The sequence below is a fragment of the Sinocyclocheilus grahami genome, unplaced genomic scaffold, assembly GCF_001515645.1.
Source record: "Sinocyclocheilus grahami isolate Dianchi unplaced genomic scaffold, SAMN03320097.WGS_v1.1 scaffold682.1, whole genome shotgun sequence".
Taxonomy (NCBI): domain Eukaryota; kingdom Metazoa; phylum Chordata; class Actinopteri; order Cypriniformes; family Cyprinidae; genus Sinocyclocheilus; species Sinocyclocheilus grahami.
The window spans coordinates 419,604-440,388 of record NW_015505861.1 but is presented as its reverse complement, the minus strand read 5'-3'; the positions used below and the strand labels follow the sequence as shown (position 1 = coordinate 440,388).

At 35.2% G+C, this 20,785-nt stretch overlaps 2 protein-coding genes across 3 annotated transcripts in view; one reads left to right on the top strand and one right to left on the bottom strand.

Moving 5' to 3' along the window:
* Nucleotides 1-1,916: 1,916 nt before the first annotated feature.
* Nucleotides 1,917-10,748, top strand: LOC107559368 (UMP-CMP kinase). Its single transcript, XM_016243155.1, has 6 exons — nt 1,917-2,189; nt 4,310-4,456; nt 4,818-4,970; nt 6,199-6,275; nt 6,441-6,537; nt 10,306-10,748. Exons 1-6 carry the CDS (start codon nt 2,049-2,051, stop codon nt 10,345-10,347), a joined length of 657 nt encoding a protein of 218 aa, XP_016098641.1. The 5' UTR covers nt 1,917-2,048; the 3' UTR covers nt 10,348-10,748.
* Nucleotides 10,749-15,771: 5,023 nt separating this feature from the next.
* The window catches only part of LOC107559367 (B-cell lymphoma 6 protein homolog), a 7,956-nt gene continuing 2,942 nt past the window's right edge, over nt 15,772-20,785 (bottom strand). The window contains exons 4-10 of one of the 2 annotated variants that reach the window (XM_016243154.1): nt 19,320-20,000; nt 19,143-19,234; nt 17,353-17,505; nt 17,131-17,261; nt 17,037-17,051; nt 16,462-16,584; nt 15,772-16,356 (exon numbers count right to left, since the gene is read on the bottom strand). In XM_016243154.1, the coding sequence (XP_016098640.1) occupies nt 16,240-16,356; nt 16,462-16,584; nt 17,037-17,051; nt 17,131-17,261; nt 17,353-17,505; nt 19,143-19,234; nt 19,320-20,000 (1,312 nt within the window). In that variant the 3' untranslated portion in view covers nt 15,772-16,239. The other variant, XM_016243153.1, reaches the window with a different exon arrangement.

Here is a 20,785-nt window from a genome sequence, read left to right as displayed (position 1 = left end):
ATGTGCTTATATGGTCGCTGTTCAGTTGCAGCGAGGTGCTGATCAGTGTTGCCAGATCGCGCGAGAAAAACAAGCAGCCTGGTCGTGTTTCCATTCCTCCAGGTGAACGACCTACCCAACATTTTGTTGATGCGGCTCCTTTTGAAAAGGGGGAAGCGACACACAGACGGAACCAACCGAGGAAGGATTCAGTGCATCTGATTTACAATGCAAACTTGGGTCGGTTGTGCTGCGTTTAAAAACGTAATTCCTGGCATCACTGGACTAATTGTGTGTTTTTCCTTTGTGCGTTTCCATCCCTTACATCCACAGCGAAGACACCCTGTGCAAATCTATGGAGAACACAAAGATGGTGATAGTAATAAAAACAGCGCATGCAATCCCCCTGCAACATTATATAGCGCAGTGATTTTGAAATATATTCCTCCAATGAAAAACAGCAGAGCATCTTAACGCAGACATGTGCTTATATGGTCGCTGTTCAGTTGCAGCGAGGTGCTGATCAGTGTTGCCAGATCGCGCGAGAAAAACAAGCAGCCTGGTCGTGTTTCCATAAAAGCTAGATCAAGCGATGCTAAATTGCAACTTATTATTTTGTAAACGAATAAATAAAATCGAAATAAGTGGAAAATGATCTCTGTCGTGCGTATGGATACACTATGTAGTATTAGGATTAAATGCACCTTAACGTAATGCTGAGAAAACTGTTCCTTCAAAATACCTAATAATAAACATTTTCAAAGTTGAACCGGTTAAATTATGTTTAACTGGTTAGAAGTTGAGCTTTTTCACATTTCCGGGTTTCTCAGCAGCAGAAGTCAACATAGTTGGGTAAACCTCAGTCGCAGTGAATGGGAGACTACCACAGATATATTGTTTGCATTCCCATTTGTTCAAACAGCAAATCAGTCAGTAGAGAAACTCCAGAAAACGCTGTATTAGAAACACCCTCGCCTTAGCGTTAACTAGTTTGTGTTTTTTTTGTAATTTGATGCAAAGGTAATACAACATATAGTGTTATAAATGTACATACATTTTTAAAACAAAATGAAAATACCAAAAACTTTGGAGGATTACGATTCTGATGACCGTTGAAACGTCTCAGTCTTGTGAAAAGGGTCCCCATCAGGGTAGCCATATTTATTATTATTATTATTTTACAGGAATGAAAACGAGGCCGTGAAGGGTAAAAGTGCAGTGTCTTCAATAGATTGTGCTGTTGTTTAACAAAATACCAAGTGTTCAGCTGATGATATGTCTTTACGAAAAAGAAGTTGTGAAAATTACATGTAAATACCCTTTTTCCTTAGAAAATGCAGACGTAGGCCTACTGAACGGTTAGTCATACTTTGTGCTGTAATGAAGGTCAAGCATCAGCAAATCTAATTTATGGTTATACATTCTAAACATTATGCCAAAATTTGGGAATGCTCGTATTCAAATTATAAGCACAACTATATATATATATATATATATATATATATATATATATATATATATATAAAAACGACGTCGCATTTAATAAGCGGACATGGCAACACGGGTGCTGATGCTGGAGCGCGACAGGGCGCAGGAGGGGTGCGCCTTCTAGAGAGCGTTTTTAATTTTTTTATTTTTTTATTAGGATTATCGAGAAGTATACAAAAATATACAACCCTAGTAACAACAAAATCACAAAACAAAAATAAATAAAGTACAAAAAAAAACATACAGGGCCAGGGGCAATATAAATTACATTATATAAAGTAAAGGCACTTTTTAACAACCAGGCAAAAGGTCACAGAGCATTCAGTCAACTGTACATTAAAGGAAATAACAAATATTATAAGATGCACACAATGTTGAGCGTTTAGAGCTATGGGCGTCGTTTAAGTGACGTCCGTAAATCCTCTGCTCTCTGATTGGTCGGACACGTGTACGGCGGAAGTGGAATCTGGCCGCCGCTCTTCCTCGACACGCATCAGCCGGTCATTCAAGCAGCTCTGTCCCGGACTCTCAGGGGTCGATGGTCATACATTGAGTGCAGCGCTCTCTTATCCGCACGGTTTATGATTGTGGCTTTGCTGCACCGGCTGAAGAAGCTTCCACGCGCTGTGCACGGGTGGAGCGTGATGATGAAGCCGCAGGTCGTGTTTGTTTTGGGCGGGCCTGGCGCGGGGAAAGGGACACAATGCGCGAGAATCGTGGCGGTAAGAGAGATGCAGCATTAAGTCTTTTAGCATATTGAGGGAGAATAGCCATTTAAGCGTTGTGTTTCAGACAACGAGGCTTTCTGGGGCTGGTAGAGTGGTAATGGATTCAGATTTGCTGCAGCTTAAGTGGCAGCACCGTTCATTTCCGCGTTCATATTCATATATTCTGTGTTCAGACAGGTCGCTCCCTGCTCTCTGTGCAGTGTTCAGCTGTCTTGATCTGGCACCAGCACTGGGTAGAAGGGCATATGTGAGAAGCGTAAAACTGATACGACTATACATGATAATACAGTATAAACAGTCATTTCTGAAGGATTCATTTAAAGACACCGAAGGCATTGAATACTGACATAATGGCTGCTGAAAATCCACAGGAATAAATAAATATTTCACAATGTTACTGTTCAGTACAGCTTTAAAATTCGTTTTTGTAATGCTTTAGAATGTGTCCTGTTTAATTGTATTTTTTTCTGAGCTAAAATAATGACTTTACGTTCTTACTATGATTTACAGACGACGCCCACTAAGATATCACAAGAATATGTAGATGACATTAAAAGACTATTTAAAAAAATAGTTACTAATTATTTACCAATTCAAATACTAATTAAGCATTTAATCTCGGCCACTATCCTTCATTCACAGCAAGAAGTTTTAATTGAAAATAAAATCAAATTTAGTATGATCACTTTTCTTTTATATATTTTAGTAAGCACTGGTCAGAATAAGTATGTTGTTTCATTTTTACATAATTATATCTGTTGCACTGAATGGTGATGGAACATTATTTCACCCATATTTTGACATTTTTATTTTGACAAAAGTTATTTGAAACACTTGCAGTATAGACTTGCATTTAATATGCTTTCTGTGTATATAAAATTTACTTTTGTAAATACTGTATAATTTGATGCAGACAACAAAATGCGACATCTTGTCTTTGACCCACATAAGTGTATATTTGCATTAACTGCCACGGCATTTCATGTCAACTACTCGTATCTTATAACTGTTGTTTGATCCAATCTCTGTTCTCATTTTGTAAAGCTGTTTAGTCCGTACTTGGAGTGTTAGAAAAAACCTTCTTTATTAGCCATATGGCATCTGAGCAAGGTTGTAAAATGAGTCTTTTGTGTGCTCATGATGGCCACACATACTCTAGCAGCCACACTTGACTGAATTTGTGTTTCATGATCTTAAAAACCATTGGATATGTGAAAATTCCGTAAAATTTACGGTAAAAAAACGGCAGCTGTGGTTGCCGGAATTTTACCGTAAGAAATACAGTAGCAACGTTTCAGGTTTTTACGGTTTCAAATTTACAGTTAAAAACCGTAATTTCATTAACTGATATAATGTTAATATACCAACCTATTGAAGTACTGAAATCTGTTTTGTACCTAATCTGATAACCACTTAATGCAGGTGGTGATGAGAAAGTCACATGATGAACCAAAGCCCATCACAAGCAGCTTTTAGATAATAACATGTATAGAAGGTGCACAGTGTCATTCACACAAACACTAAACACCATCATGGCAACACACGTGAAACTGAAATAATGCAATAAACATTCATTTAACAACATTAAGTGTAACACACAACCCTAATATACAAAACTGATAAGAAAAAACTAAGAAGAAACATAGTTATTTCAACAAAAAAACATCAAATTTGAAATGTAACGCAGGGAATTCTGGGAATGTCTATTTACGGTTATTCACTGTAAATTATACAGTCTTTTTCACTTCCAAAAACGGTATACTACCGTAAAATTAATGTCCAATACATGTAATGTCCAATACAGTTTTTCAGCGTATATAGTAGGGGAATTTACCGTTAACCATTTAACAGGTTTTTACTGTAGCATTTTTACAGTCTTTTACCGTTAAATTCACGGTCATTTTTTACAGTATAGTGTCTGGATGGCCTTTGCTACAAAGCTGCCTGTTCGGTTACCAAACCCACACACCTCTCTTTTTTTTCTTTCCGTTCATATAAATGACAACTGTCATATTCCATCATAAGGAGTTTATAATCTTACGGGACTATAATGTGCTGCATTGCAGTTCGTAATATGTGATGTTTTTGTTTAACTGTCTCTCTCCTGCGCTCAGAACTACAGCTACACTCACCTGTCTGCCGGAGACCTGCTGAGAGCGGAGCGCAGCCGCAGCGGCTCTGAGTTTGGTCAGCTCATTGACTCCTACATCAAAGAGGGCAAGATAGTTCCTGTTGAAATCACCATCAACTTGCTGAAAAAGGTGGTTACAACTCGTCCGTCCTGCTTAACAAGCCAAAGCATTCCAGGTCGTGACTCATGGTGACTGTAGAAGGAAACTGGAACATGAGCAGGCAACATTTTCAAACAGATAGAGAAATTTTACTTGATAAAAAATGTGAGCAGATTCAGGGGAGGAGAGCTCATAATAGCCATAAATGGACAGGCTTGTCTCATAATAGGCATAAATCCGATACCATTATAAAACTGACAAGCCTCTTTACAGTCAAGTTGTAATTCTGATTGACCGGCCTTTTCTGAGCAGACCAGTCATTTATCTTATCTAAAAATGGATGTATTCTGATCTTTATCTTTACTGGAACAAAAAAACCTGTATTTATCAGGCAATGGAAGAGACCATGAAAGCCGATGAAAAGAAGTTCCGCTTTCTTATCGATGGTTTCCCACGTAACCAAGACAACCTGCAGGGATGGAACACTGTCATGGACGGGAAGGCAGATGTCAAGTTTGTTCTTTTCTTTGACTGCGGTAATGAGGTGAGGGGCAGCATATGTTTTAAGAGTGTTTTTGATTTATTGCACTACCATTACAGTTGATTAAAGTGGCATCTGATTTTTGATATATCATTTGGAATGAAAAATAAAATAATTTTTGCAAATTTTTATTTGTAAATAGAGGTGTAATGGTACACAAACACAATGGTTCGGTACGTGTCTTGGTTTTTACAGCAGGGAGGAAAAAATTAACAAAAAAAAATTGTGTATTTTTTTTGTTTTTATTAAAGAGTGGTTTACTGAACAAATTGTTGTTCTGACTTTAAATAAATTCAAACTAATAATATTAAAATTTCTTAAGGATGAAAATCTACCTCAGCTAATGCTGTAAACTATAGGGAGCCCTAATACTTGCACATTAATATTAAAGGTTACAATGAACAACAGAGTCCAAACTATTAAATTCAATTGTTATTTATTTTTATGTATAATAATTAAATACACACATTGTATGCAAACACATAAATTGCACATAAGGCAGTCTATTTGATGTTGAAATAATCAGTTGCACGGTAACTGTCATAACTTAATAATTATCACTAATAGGTTAAGTAAAATATAATTAATATATAGGCTTATTTAGTGATATGCTCTTCTCCAGAGTTCATTTCTCTAGCAAACAATCAAGCTGTGGACATTAAATGACTGGCCTGAGGTATGTAATGCTGTGTGACATTTTGTTTACAAGCTGTTTTATTGTTGTGTTTCTGCAGTTGAAACACTGGTTGAGTGATTACATGAGATGTTCATTCATGTTTATTTCATGCTATAACTAGTAGTAAAGAGGAAGGGGAGATTGCGTTCACTAGCGCTCCACACTGTGGCGTGATGAGGTGCCTATACAGCGAGCCCCAAAACAGCATTTATTATTTAAATTTCCTGGAAAAAATGGTCAGAATTTGTAAGATGAGACTTTGTTTCTTATCGAAAGTAACAATATAAAAAAATAAGTTTCCAATTAAGTTCCATAGGTGCAGTGGTTAAAGCAACACTATTTGTTCCATACACATGCATATAGAATCGAAACACCTAGTAAATAACATTTAGTAAAAAGTTTTTTTAAATTACCATCATAAGAAAACTATTTTAAACTGACTTTTATTAATAATGTACAAAAAAAACAGTTGATCAATCATAAACACCAAAGAGATCACATTCACAATTTATACTGTCTACATAAAATGTGATTTTCAGCTGTTGTGTTTTTCAGGTGTGCATTGACAGATGTTTAGAGCGGGGCAAGAGCAGCGGACGCACTGATGATAACAGAGAAAGTCTAGAGAAAAGGTAGTTCTCCCCATTATAACTGTATCAGATATATTGAGCTGCATACAAAGCATGTAATATGATTACTGTATGTTAGCAGACCTATACGGAAAAGGATGGACTCTCACGGTCATGTTTACAGTGACTTTGGTTGTGCGTTTGATTCGCCTTAACTTTAATTTTCAGGATCCAGACGTACCTCCAGTCCACACGACCCATTATAGTACAGTACGAGAAGCAGGGGAAGGTGTGCACGATTGATGCCTCCCGATCAGTGGATGAGGTACGACTGGTTTTAGTTATCTCATTAAATGTATTTTTTTAAAAGTTTTGTATTAAAGGTAAATCAAATAGAACTTAATTTTATTATGCTTTATATGCCTCCCGATCAGTGGATGAGGTACGACTGGTTTTAGTTATCTCATTAAATGTATTTTTTTTTAAAGTTTTGTATTAAAGGTAAATCAAATAGAACTTAATTTTATTATGCTTTATTAATTGATAGTTTTTGAAAGACTATCAAAAATGCTTCGAAATGCTTCTCGTTATCACGACTTAATTTTCTTGTGATCTTGACATAGCGAAAGTTGTTTTCTCGTTATCACGACTTATGCATATTAATAAAAAATAGTAGGAACAGGAATAGTTCACCTGAAAACACAAATCTGCTGAAAATTTACTCTGGTCATCCAAGATGTAGATGAGTTTGTTTCTTCATTGGAACAGATCTGAAATGTAGTATTGCATCACTTATTGCAATATCACGTTGTCACGTAATCACGTATTGCTCAATAATGGATCCTCTGCAGTGAATGGGTGCCGTCAGAATGGGAGTCCAAACAGCTGATAAAAGCATCATAATAATCCACACCACTCCAGTCCATCACTTAATGTTTTTTTTTTTAAGTGAAACATTGCATGTTTGTAAGAAACAAATCCATCATTAGTATGTTTTAATTTTAATCTGTTGCTTCTGGCCAAAAAACGAGTCCATCCCTCTCACATCAAAATCCACCATTTTAGTCAGAAGCAACTGTATTAAGTTAAAAATGCATTAATGATGAATTTTCTTACAAACATGCAGCTTTTCGCTTCTCAAGACATTAATTGATGGACTGGAGTGATGTGGATTATTGTGATGTTTTTATCAGCTGTTTGGACTCTGATTCTGACGGCACCCATTCACTGCAGAGGATCCACTAGCGAGCAAGTGATGGAATGCTACATTTCTCCAAATCTGTTATGATGGAGAAACAAACTCATCTACATTTTGGATGGCCTGAGGGTGAGTAAATTTTCAGCAAATTTTCATTTTCAACTATTCATTTTAAGGACACAAATTTTCATGAAAATCCCAATATTATTTTATTAATCATACTCATTAAGAAGATGTATATTTTACTAGAATATATAGTCTCTATATGTTGCTATACAAAAAATGCTGTTATTCTATTGTGCATATAAATATTAGACGAAACACTTAAGCTTAAAAAAACCAAAGGAAAAATTATTAAAACTAAAACTGAAATCACAAAAGCACATGACATAATTGCTAAAACATGAAATAATTAAATGAAAACTGAAAATAAAGGCTTATTTGAATGTTTCTGTGTTTTTTTTTTTTTGTATTTAATACCATATTAATAATATATTGATTAGGGCCAAGTAAAAAATGTTGATTTCTCGATTTTAATCTATTCTCATTTTTACAAAACAATATCTATTCTTAAATCCAATTAGTCCCGATTAGTCTAGCTTGTTTTCAGTTAATGAACGGATCATTGTAGCCTCCCATCCAATAAATTGCAATACGTTTTGTGCTTTGTTACATTTGATATGAAACAAAGTCTAAGATTTCAAATTCTGTCCAATTTATTACAATATTAAACTTATAAATACAGTTTTTGCGCTGTTTAATGTGGAGTGACAGATCGCTGTAGCGCCTCAGTTCAAGAGAAGTACGTGAGAACTGATCATCTCCTCCGGTTTAATAGTTAAAAGCTTGTAAACAATGTCACTTAACATCACATTTACCTCAGAAAAAAACACATTCGGTGACCATAAACTCATTAGTCAGCTAGAAAAATGAACTTTCGAGAGGAGCATTTTGCTAAATATATGCACCATGTAACATATTCATTATAATTTTTTACTGTTCTTCAATATTTAATTTGTTTAAATAAATCAGTCAAGTTTTTACGGAAGTTCTAAGAGGCCATAGATTATAAATTTTTTTTCTTGTTTTCTCGTGATCACGACTTAATTTTCTCGTGATCTCGACATAACAAAAGTTGTTTTCTTGTGATCACGACTTAATTTTCTAGTGATCTCGACATAACGAAAGTTGTTTTCTCGTTATCACAATTGAATTTTCTAGTGATCTCGACATAACGAAAGTTGTTTTCTCGTTATCACAATTGAATTTTCTAGTGATCTCGACATAACGAAAGTTGTTTTCTCGTTGTCACGACGTAATATTTTTTCGCGATCTCGACATAACGAAAGTTGTTTTCTCGTGATCTCGACATAATAACGAATGTTGTTTTCTCGTTATCACGACTTAATATTTTCTCGTGATCTCGACATAACGAAAGTTGTTTTCTCGTTATCACGACTTAATATTTTCTCGTGATCTCGACATAACGAAAGTTGTTTTCTCATTAACACGACTTAATTTTCTCGTGATCTCGACATGTCATGAAAGTTGTTTTCTCGTTATCACGATTTAATTTTCTAGTGATCTCGACATAACGAAAGTTGTTTTCTCGTTATCACGACTTCATATTTTCTCGTGATCTTGACATAACGAAAGTTGTTTTCTCGTTATCACGACTTAATTTTCTCATGATCTCGACATAACGAAAGTTGTTCTCTAAGTTACACAACTGCGCCAACAGGTGGCACTATAGACCTGAATATAGTTGATAAATAAGCCTCTTAGGACTTCCGTAAGTTATGACAGCCACCATTTATATATATAAAAAAAATTATAATAATAATAATTGGAGTAGAAATAATACTAAAGTTATAACTTTATTATAAAAAACTTTGAGTGTAATTTAAGTCAGTTCATTTTATCCTTCAATATTATAGCAATGTAGTACCAGCTGACTCTCAAAAATATCATGATTTTATAAAATATCAAAAGCAAGTAAACATAAAATATCAAAAACAAGTAATCATATGGTTTTACTGAACAAAACAGTTCATATTTACATCATGTAATAAAACAATATAATCATAACTTATGTACATTATGTATTATATCAAAAGCCTGCAGAGGGCGCCAACAGCCTGATGATTGTTTTTACACATTTTACAGCACAATCTAATCCTTGTTTAATATTTAATTCAAATGTCTTTATGATTCTTTAGAAATACTACAGCCACTGAAATTTCTTGAACAAGCACATGTGGACATCAAAACATGCAATCTCAGAGCGAGGGTTTAAACTTTTATAAAGCGCATATTAAACCGGCAGCGCATATATTCATTTAATTGAATCGCAGCCTTTGTGAATTCACAATAGCACTATGCTTTACAATTTTTTTATGGTTTTAATATTTTGTGCAGCCTTAGAAAACGGTCGAATAATGCTTTTCACGGATTCTCGTCTGTGGAATGCGCTACTTTTGGTATTTTGCCGGTTAATCGACACGAGCAAAATGCCATCAAGGATTTTTTTTTTAATATTCGAGTACTCAAATTTAATCAAGGAATCGTGACAGCCCTACTCTCGTCTCGTGTATATTTTATGACATTAGTTGAGAGATTTTTTTCCTTGAGAACATTTGCCATGTACTTTACCTGATATATATCCAAAATAATCGATATTAAATCGGAATCGAATCGCAAGTTTGTGACTCAAATCGAATCATGAAACGTCAAAACCCGGCCCTGATACTGATGTATTATTAAATACAATAATAATAATAATATAGAAATAATACGAAAATAACACTGCTCTTTACTGTGCCAGAGGTAAATAATAAACATCTGTCCATCTTTTTGAGTTTCATATTGCTTCCTTTTACCTGTTTTTTTTTCCAGGTGTTTGCGGATGTGAAGAACATTCTGGATAAAGAAAGCTAAACATCCACAGCAAAAAAAAAAACGAATTCTGGGAAATGAAGGTGTCTGTTTGTTGTCGGCAGTGCTATGCCTTCATGTATCGATATCTACATTTTTACTCATTCAACAGTAAAATAGGGTTTTAGTCGTGAGAGAGAGTGTGCTCATATCTATGTTTGTAAGTCTGAAAGCAAAACACTTGTTGAGCAAACGATCCACGCTTGCTCAATATTACAATGAAGAGGAACAATGTTTCAGTAGAGAATCAAGCCAGTTTGAGCAATAATGTTCAGGGCACTTCTATAGGAACAGAACATGCACGCTTCTGCTCTTAACTTCAAGATAGTCTTCTGTGTCAAACATGTGAGAGATGTTACGAAACATCCACCATCCAGTGTATAAAACAAATAAGCCAAGAGTAGGTTGGAAAATACTGCATTTATAATTGGTTTCTGCACTTTTCATTCTCTGTTTTATTCACTAAACTAATGAGTGATTATAAATGACCAACAGGAAGTAAGAGTATCTGAGTAGATTTCCAGACCCGTTTGTGTTGTGTTTGGTTGCATTTCTCATTGTTTTGTATAGTAATCCACAGCAGGTTCTGAGGACTGTTTGCTGGCCACCCCATAGAGAGCTGAGTTTTAGCTGTACGTTTCTCTTTTATCATATTGTGGCTGCTGTGTTCCAAACACGTGCCGTCTTTGCTCAGGCAGTAGATTTTAAGATGTGGGGAATTGGGGGCTCATGCTTTTATTTGATTGTCCGTGTCTTTGACGTTGTTCGTGAATAAACTGAATTTGTCATATTGATGTGACGGTCCAGTAAATAACACAAAACAATATATGAAATATTAAGGATGACAGAACCCTCTGGGGAAAAAAATAAATGTTATGATGTCGAATGTCTTCTGACTCCAGTCTAATGCTCAGTTTTAATCTTGTAACTTTTTTATATCAGCAATTCAAAGATCTGCATACAGGAGAAGAATAAACGCCTTCTTGATTTAAATGCTAGTTTCACATATATATGGCAGGCACTATTATATGCATCACCAAAATTATTCATGAAATAAATTGAAAATGTAAAAAAAGAACCAGCAGTTTGTCTCTTTTAGCAACAAAAAAAATGTTGTTTGTCAAAGATAAAAAAAAAAAATAAAATTGTTTCATGTTTTCCATAAAAATATGAAGCAGCACAACTGTTTTCAATATTAAAAATCAAAAAATATTTATTGAGCAGCAAATCAGCATATTAGAATGATTTCTGAAGGATCATGTGACACTGAAGACTGGAGTAATGATGCTGAAAATTCAGCTTCGATCACAGGAATAAATTATATTTGAAAATGTATTAAAATAGAAATCAGTTATTTTAAATTGTAATGATATTTCATAATGTTACAGTTTTTTACTGTATTTTTAAGCAAATAAATGCATTGTAAGAGACTTAATATTGAAAAAATGGAATTGGGGGCTCATGCTTTTATTTGATTGTCCGTGTCTTTGACGTTGTTCGTGAATAAACTGAATTTGTCATATTGATGTGACGGTCCAGTAAATAACACAAAACAATATATGAAATATTAAGGATGACAGAACCCTCTGGGGAAAAAAATAAATGTTATGATGTCGAATGTCTTCTGACTCCAGTCTAATGCTCAGTTTTAATCTTGTAACTTTTTTATATCAGCAATTCAAAGATCTGCATACAGGAGAAGAATAAACGCCTTCTTGATTTAAATGCTAGTTTCACATATATATGGCAGGCACTATTATATGCATCACCAAAATTATTCATGAAATAAATTGAAAATGTAAAAAAAGAACCAGCAGTTTGTCTCTTTTAGCAACAAAAAAAATGTTGTTTGTCAAAGATAAAAAATAAAAAAAAATTGTTTCATGTTTTCCATAAAAATATGAAGCAGCACAACTGTTTTCAATATTAAAAATCAAAAAATATTTATTGAGCAGCAAATCAGCATATTAGAATGATTTCTGAAGGATCATGTGACACTGAAGACTGGAGTAATGATGCTGAAAATTCAGCTTCGATCACAGGAATAAATTATATTTGAAAATGTATTAAAATAGAAATCAGTTATTTTAAATTGTAATGATATTTCATAATGTTACAGTTTTTTACTGTATTTTTAAGCAAATAAATGCATTGTAAGAGACTTAATATTGAAAAAATCTTACTGACCGCACACTAAATTGAGTGGTTGTGTATATCATTCAGTTTCAGTGTGTTGAACATCACAGGGTTGAAGGTCATTGCAAAAATGAATATTAAAAGCCTTATACCTAGCAAATAATATAGAACAAGTCAAGTTACACTCAGTTATTCTAAAAGCTTTCTTAAAGGGGTCATCGGATGCCCATTTTCCACAAGTTGATATGATTCTTTAGGGTCTTAATGAAAAGTCTGTAACATAGTTTGGTAAGAATTTCTCAATGGTAGTGTAAAAAAACACCTTTTTTACCCTGTCAAAAAAACGTTTTGTAGCATTTTCCTTTAAATGTTAATGAGCTCTGCTGACTCCGCCCCTCTCTTCCGAGCCGCTCTCAGAGAGACTGTTTAATTTAGCCGCATTCATCGTGAAACTTGCTAATTAGCACATTATTAGGAAAGGCGATTTGCAAAGATTCATTACAAAACATTATACTCACTTCTGTAGATGAGGCTGGATCATGAATGATTCGCGTGAACATAGATGCATTTATGTAGATCGGGGGCGCATTCCCTTCAAAAACAAACGAGATCCACTGCATCTTCAGCGGCTCAGATGTCGGGAGTAAATGACGACTGCTATGTTCATTATTACATCCAACAACAGAACACCTCATTGCTTGTTAGGAGTCATTCTTGTCTACATCTCACTCAGGGTGGGTCTATTGGTGCGTTCAAGTCATGTCGGATAGATCGTATTTACAAGTTGAACGCACATGAACGCCACCACAAAGTCGTTATTACGAGTGGGAAACAGTACGTTTCCGAGTTGGGGGCGTGTCAATGAGAAACATGGCGGAATCGATGGGTGCAACGTCTGTAGTTGACGGGAAATTTTTGTTTAAATTGATAGTTTAGTTGTCCTATAAACTTAAATTGGTCATGTTCTTGTTACGCAGCTAGTTAATGAAATCCAAGTAAAAAAAAATGCTATCATTTTTACACCTATAGTTGAAAAATCTTTTGATTTGCCATGTTGCATTTAGCTAACAGCTTTTTTAAATCTCTGTATTTTAGCATTTGTTGATGCTGAAAATCAGTTATACTGGGATCCTGGTCTAAAAAAAAAAAATTTAAACACACCTGATGCGAATTCTTTGCTCTTCGTTTTCTATAAGCAGAGTTAACAGATCCTGTTGTATTTTCTTGTAATTTATTAAAAGAAGGTACACCGCCATCTTGTGCCGACTAAACTGACTTAAACGCACCTAACGTCGTAATTACGACTCGTCAACTCGTAAGTACGAACGTCCCAGGAGGACTTGAACACAGCATAAGGTAAGACACCAGTCCAGTCTGTGCTGAAACGCTACTGTCAATCAAACTATCGTGGGAGGGGCCTGTCTGTGTGACGTCACACAGACAGGCATCTGAGATCGGCTCGATTTGAGAAAGGGGAAAACATTTAAGAGATAAAAAAAAAAAAACCACTGGGTGGATTTTTATCATTATAGGGTGGTTGTGTACACACACTGCCAACACACATTTCAGTTCAAACAACTTGTAAAAGTGCATGTAGCATCATATGACCCCTTTAAAAAATATTGGTATTGTTTTAAAAGAGAGGAACTTTTGAACTTAAATATAAGTGTGTATGAATGTTAAGTTGGTAAAAATAACAAAGTGAAGTCACGTAGGAATAATTTTAATTAAAGGTAAATTTAGAATTTAAGAAATTGAAATGTTCTTATTTTTTACTCTACAACCCATTAAAATGTGATGCTTGTCAACAGGCGGCAGTCTAAAAACACTTCAAACGGGATATGACCAGTTTGCGAATTGCTGTTCTTTCACACAGAATATCTGGTTTCTCAACTACAAAAGCATGTGGACAGATTGTTGGACAGTTGTTCTCGTTCACTGGAGGAAATAATGGAATAATAGTAAAGGTTCAGGCCCTTTAAATTCACTGTAGGTATAAAGCTGTGAAACATGAGCAATCTGAGCTTGTGAAAGGACCTCTCATGTTTCTGCACAAACAATCAGTCTTTGGACAAAGCTATGCTCATGCAGGTTTTGTTGTGTGGAAGAGAACTATGAGCATGACTATGAGCCTTATATATAACAGACCGCAGTACTTTTGTAAGTGAATGAATCAGCGTGACACTTGCACCATCTAGTGTGGAGGTATGTTGGATGATCAGGTTCTGTGACTTTTGCCCATTTAATGTGTGTAACAACAATATGCCTGAACAACGACTAGTTTGACACATATTCATTGACCTGCCTTTTTTCAACATCAAGATTTAAGATTCAAAATTGACATTTTTTGAAAGTAAAGTGCTTATGTCCTGTAACTATTTATTTATTTAATTTAATTTCCAATGGTTCTGCAGTGTGACAAAAGCCTTTTTGGTAACGCTTTACAAGAAGGTCCCATTAGTTAATGTTAATTAATGCATTACCAATGAGCAATTTATTACAGTATTTATTCATTTTATGTTAGTATATATATATATTAGTCCTGTCAAACAATTAATCACGATTAATCGCATTCAAAATAAAAGTTAACATATATTTTGAAAATATTTTATATTATATATAAATATATTTAATATATAAACATAACATGTTTTTGTTAAATGTATACATGTGCTTGTATTTATATATACATAATAAATATGCACAGTACACACTTAAATATCATGTTAACAAAAAACTTTTATTTTGGATGCGATTAATCGGTTGACAGCACTAATATGTATATATTAATTGTTGGTTTATGTTAAGTCAGGTTTGTTAAATAATATTAACAGAGACCACTTTTGATTTAAATAATGTATTAGTAAATGTTGAAATTAAGATGAATATATTCTTTATAAATATTTTTCACCCTGGGGTATTGTTAACTAAAATCAAATTTATTTTATAAAATACAATTTTTTTTTTATTGAAATAAAGCTTAAATAAACTAAAATGCACATATTAGATGAAAAAGTTTAAACAAAAACGTTGCCTTGGCAACTAACTGAAATAAATGAAAGTACTAAAATGACTCAATGGAAATAAATAAAAACTAAACCAGAACTGGAACTTGGAAACTGCAATGGAAGTAAAAATAGATTAAACTTAAACAGCAATTAAATATTAATATAACTACAAGTATGAAAAACAACACTTAATTCAAAATATGAATATTCTTAATTATTTTATATTCTTAAATATGTGAAAAAATACAAACAGAACTTTGCTCTCATTTGTTTGGTATGAAATATTTAATTGCAAGGACCTTCGGCCCTCTAGTACCAAAAACAGCTGTACAAATACAAGTAAATACAATAGAACTGTCAGAGCAGAGCTTCTTTAAATGTACCACACTGATAAAACACACACTGCGATCGCATAATTATTTTGTACCAATATTCCTTGTTTGCATATTATATATATATACAGTGCATAGTTTGATTGGAGAGGGAGTGAAATAGCATTCTTAATAAAAATAAATACTACAGATAAAATTATGCTCAATCTTCCACTAGGACTATCGACCAGAACTTGACGTACATCATGATATTTGGGTGAAATCATGCAGGCTGAACCAGAATGTGCTGGTGAACTAGTCCATATTTAAGAGATAATATGCAACGTCACCATAAGAGTAAACACAGAGATCCATCTGTATGTTCTGGTGGCTGTACCACTAAAAGAATTGAAAATGTTTTGAAACAGCTTCAGGTTTTTTCAAGAGGTTCTGCTTCTGCGATACTGGACCTTGGTGTTGGTGACGGCTCCGTGCTTTTGTCGCAGATGCAGACGCAGCTGACTCTTGTGACGGAAGTGCAGATCACAATTCTCACACTGAAAGGAGAAACCAAGAAGAGTTCACATCGAATGCTTTCTCAGATCTAATATTCAATTCTGATATGTGAAGAAATGTGACGTCGATGATGTGAAGGTGCTCACATGATACGGTTTCTCTCCCGTGTGGATTCGTAAGTGACTCTTCAGCGTCTGAAGGTGGCGGAAGCGCGTGCCGCAGATGTCACACGGGTACGGTTTCTCTCCGGTGTGGATCAGTACGTGAGCCTAATATGCAACGTCACCATAAGAGTAAACACAGAGATCCATCTGTATGTTCTGGTGGCTGTACCACTAAAAGAATTGAAAATGTTTTGAAACAGCTTCAGGTTTTTTCAAGAGGTTCTGCTTCTGCGATACTGGACCTTGGTGTTGGTGACGGCTCCGTGCTTTTGTCGCAGATGCAGACGCAGCTGACTCTTGTGACGGAAGTGCAGATCACAATTCTCACACTGAAAGGAGAAACCAAGAAGAGTTCACATCGAATGCTTTCTCAGATCTAATATTCAATTCTGATATGTGAAGAAATGTGACGTCGATGATGTGAAGGTGCTCACATGATACGGTTTCTCTCCCGTGTGGATTCGTAAGTGACTCTTCAGTGTCTGAAGGTGGCGGAAGCGCGTGCCGCAGATGTCACACGGGTACGGTTTCTCTCCGGTGTGGATCAGTACGTGAGCTCTCAGATGAGCCACCTGAAAACCACGACAGTAGAAGACGCGTTTGTTTTGCATTGTCGCTGTACAGAAACACGCTCTGGGGGTGGGTTTTTACCTGGACGAAGCGCGAGCCGCAGGTTTCACATTTGTATGGTTTTTCTCCTGAGTGGATCCGTGAGTGTGTCTTCAGATTGGCAGGTCTGTTGAACTGAGCGCCACACACGTTGCAGCGATACGGCTTCTCTCCTGCAATGAAAAACCATTAGGAAAATGTAAAACTGCAACACACAAGTTTGAGTGAGCGCCATCGCAGCGTTCCAAAGAACTGCAAATTTACCTGTGTGGACGGTCTTGGGGCTCGCTAGGTTTCCATTATAGCAGAACATGGCCTGACAGCGGTCACATTTGAACGGTTTTCCGTCCTGTAGCCAGCGCGGCTTCTCTGATTCGCTCTTGGACTCACACTCGTTACAGTAGAGTCTGTCCCGCTCTGCAAACACAACACAAGAGCTATTAGGCTTCTGTAGGACTGACTGTCAGCACTGTAAGTGATGAAGTCAGATCTGTTCAGACTGTCTTCAATATCCGATGTATCCACGTTGGTTATGCTAATAATGATATAATAACAATAAGATGCCAAAAGACGCTTATCCACTACAGTTAGGAGTAGCAGACTGTATTTTTCACATTCATGCATATATGTGACCCTGGAGCACAAAAGCAGTCTTAAGTTGCACGGGTGTATTTGTAGAAATAGCCAAAAATACATTGTATGGGTCAAAATTATCGATTTTTCTTTTATGCCAAAAATCATTAGGATATTAAAATCATGTTCCATGAAGGCATTTTGTAAATTTACTACCGTAAATATATCAAAACTTCATTTTTGATTAGTAATATGCATTGCTAAGGACTTCATTTGGACAACTTTAAAGGCGATTTTCTCAATATTTTGATTTTTTTTGCCCCCTCAGATTCCAGATTTTCAAATAGTTGTATCTCGGCCAAATATTGTCCTAACAAACCACACATCAATGGAAAGCTTATTTAGTCAGCTTTCAGATGATGTATAAATCTCAATTGCAAAAACATTACCCTTATGACTTGGTTTGTGGTTCAGTGTAACAAATTGTGTCCAATATTGATCACCGCACATACTGACCAACAGGGGGCCCCCAAAGAGAAAAAAACCAACAGGAAATTAATTAATAAAAATAAAACTCAGCTGTGTTCTCTTAAAATATATATTGTAATACCTAAATATTCTTAATATTTTAACACAAAACGTATTACATACACATCACTTAAATATATAACACACACATATATACAATGTAATTCCTAAATATTATTAAATATGACTTATATGACTATAACTATTAAAAGTTCTAGTATTTTAATATTTAAATAGGTTATTACATATACATCACTTATAAATAGCACACATACATAAAATGTAATACCTCAATATTTATAATAATAATAATAAGTCATTTCTGATTTAATTTAATACTTTAAAATAGTTAAGTGAACATACTTAAGTTTTATTTTAATAAAACTCAGAAACCAACTGTGGCCTAGATTTTTGTAAATAGTTGATGATAATAATAATAACTATTATTTGTATTATTATGTAATAACTAAATATTGTTATTGACAGATAAATGATATTATTATTATTGACTAATTACAACGCTAAATAATAAAATATTGAATAAAATATTTAAATGTTTTAAGTGAACGGACCTTTATTATTTTTCTTATTATTTTAAGTTATATATTATTATGAGTGAACATTTGAAAAGGTTATTAATAATATTTAATGCAATTTAAGTATTGCATTACATTATATATAAAATAATACCTAAATACTAATATCATTATGGTTATTATTATTTAAAAAAAGAATGACTTATTTCCCAAAAATGGCTCACAGGGGCCTGCTTCAAAAAAATCTTGCTGTATCTCAAATTATGAAAAATAAAAAACAAAAGTTACTCTGACCATTCTGACTGACACGTGCTCCCAAAAATATTAAACTCTCTAAAAAATGTATCAGATTTGCCCATGTATGAATGCTGTTTAGGCCCAAAATCCATTTCAACATTTTGAGGAAAGTGTATTCACCTGAACTTGTGGGTCCCGTGCTGCTCTCCTCTGTCAAAGTGTTGGGAAGTGAAAAGTCACGCACTTCTGTTTTGATGCATTCATCTGTAGAGCTAAAAACACATGACACCATGTTCAGAAATACTGCATCGAATGCTAATACTTGCACTGCCATCCTTAAAGTTTGGCTACGCTGACCTGCTATCCATAATGAGCTGCCCTCGGGCTTCATTGTTCTTGTCGGTGGATTCTGTAACCATGTGGGATGGAGTGAGTGAGCTATTGTCAGTCGCTCCGTCTGCGGAGTTCAGCACGATGAACTTGTACTTCTTCCAGTTGCGGATCTTCGGGTGACTGATGGAGCTGGGAGGAGACGCCGCTCCTCGACTGCAGCTGCTGGACTCGGCGGGTGAGTTGGGTTGGCAGTCTGATCTGAGAGGGCTCTTGGGGCCGCTGGTGTGACACGGTTCAGTGTTCAGAGTCTTCCTCTCTCCCTCAGCTCGAGCTGAATGAAAGAGCACAGATGGACGGTTCCTCTCCTCTCTGGCCTCTGTGGCTCCTCCGTTAGTCTCGGTCCGAGCTGAGGCTCCGCTGTCTGGCGGGGAGTGCTGCTGATGGGCTATTACGCCGGTCTTCGGGATCTGCCAGAGGGGGTTTGTGGTCTTGGAGGTGTCCATGGGGAGAGGCAGATGTCTGTAGAAGCGAGAAGGGCTTTCTGTGGAAGTGCTTACTGCATAGTGCAGGTTGGGAGGAGCGTAAGTGCTGAAGTTCATGCTGGATTGGGTGTTCAGGGCATCGCTGAGGAAGAAGGGAGCTTCTGAAGATAAACAGCCGTGATTAACCAGCATCTCTGCTCTGCTCTGCTTTACACACAAGCCCCTTTGAGAAGAAATAAATAAGAGTGTCCAAGATAAAGAAAGGAAAATCTAGGTTAAAACATGTGGCAAGTTCTGTAATCGTTGTATGTCTATTGGTTTCTGTATGTTTTGAAAAACGTTTATACCATTTTCAACAATTGTTCAATTTAATGATTGACTTTAAAAATGTGATTTGGCGTAATCTCGTAAAAAAAATCACATAACATATTTTTCTTACAGCTTGAATGTGTACAAATTAAGCTTCTCAAAAAGCATAAAAAATGTATTAAAAACTATAATATAATATATAGAGGGGCTGCCGCTTTTACTTTCGTTTTGTGTTCGTTTATTTGTTTATTAAAGTTTTATGTTTAAATGTTCGCCGGTTCCCTGCATCCTTCTTCACGATCTACGAACTTTGTTACATATACCATTCTATTTTCATATGAAATATATACATATTTAAGAATATCATGAATTATTATGTTTTGGGGCCTTTGAGCACATCGTACAACGTAAATTAAATTATTTGATATTTTAAGAGACTGCTTCTCTGCAAGGGTCTTCTCTTTGATACCTTCCCATGTTGTATGTTTTATTTCAACACGTTTTTTGCAAACATTACTCTGACTTTGGCGTGTTTTTGAAGTTTTTCAACTATTCAATATTGGCAGTTTTGAAGCAGTTTTCCCCCTAAGAAATAATAATAAATGATGATGCCAATCTACTTAAGGTTACTTGACACATTCTTTTTAATGAGGCTTTTTTCTTCATTATATTAGGAAAGTTGCATAACCCCAATTTCTT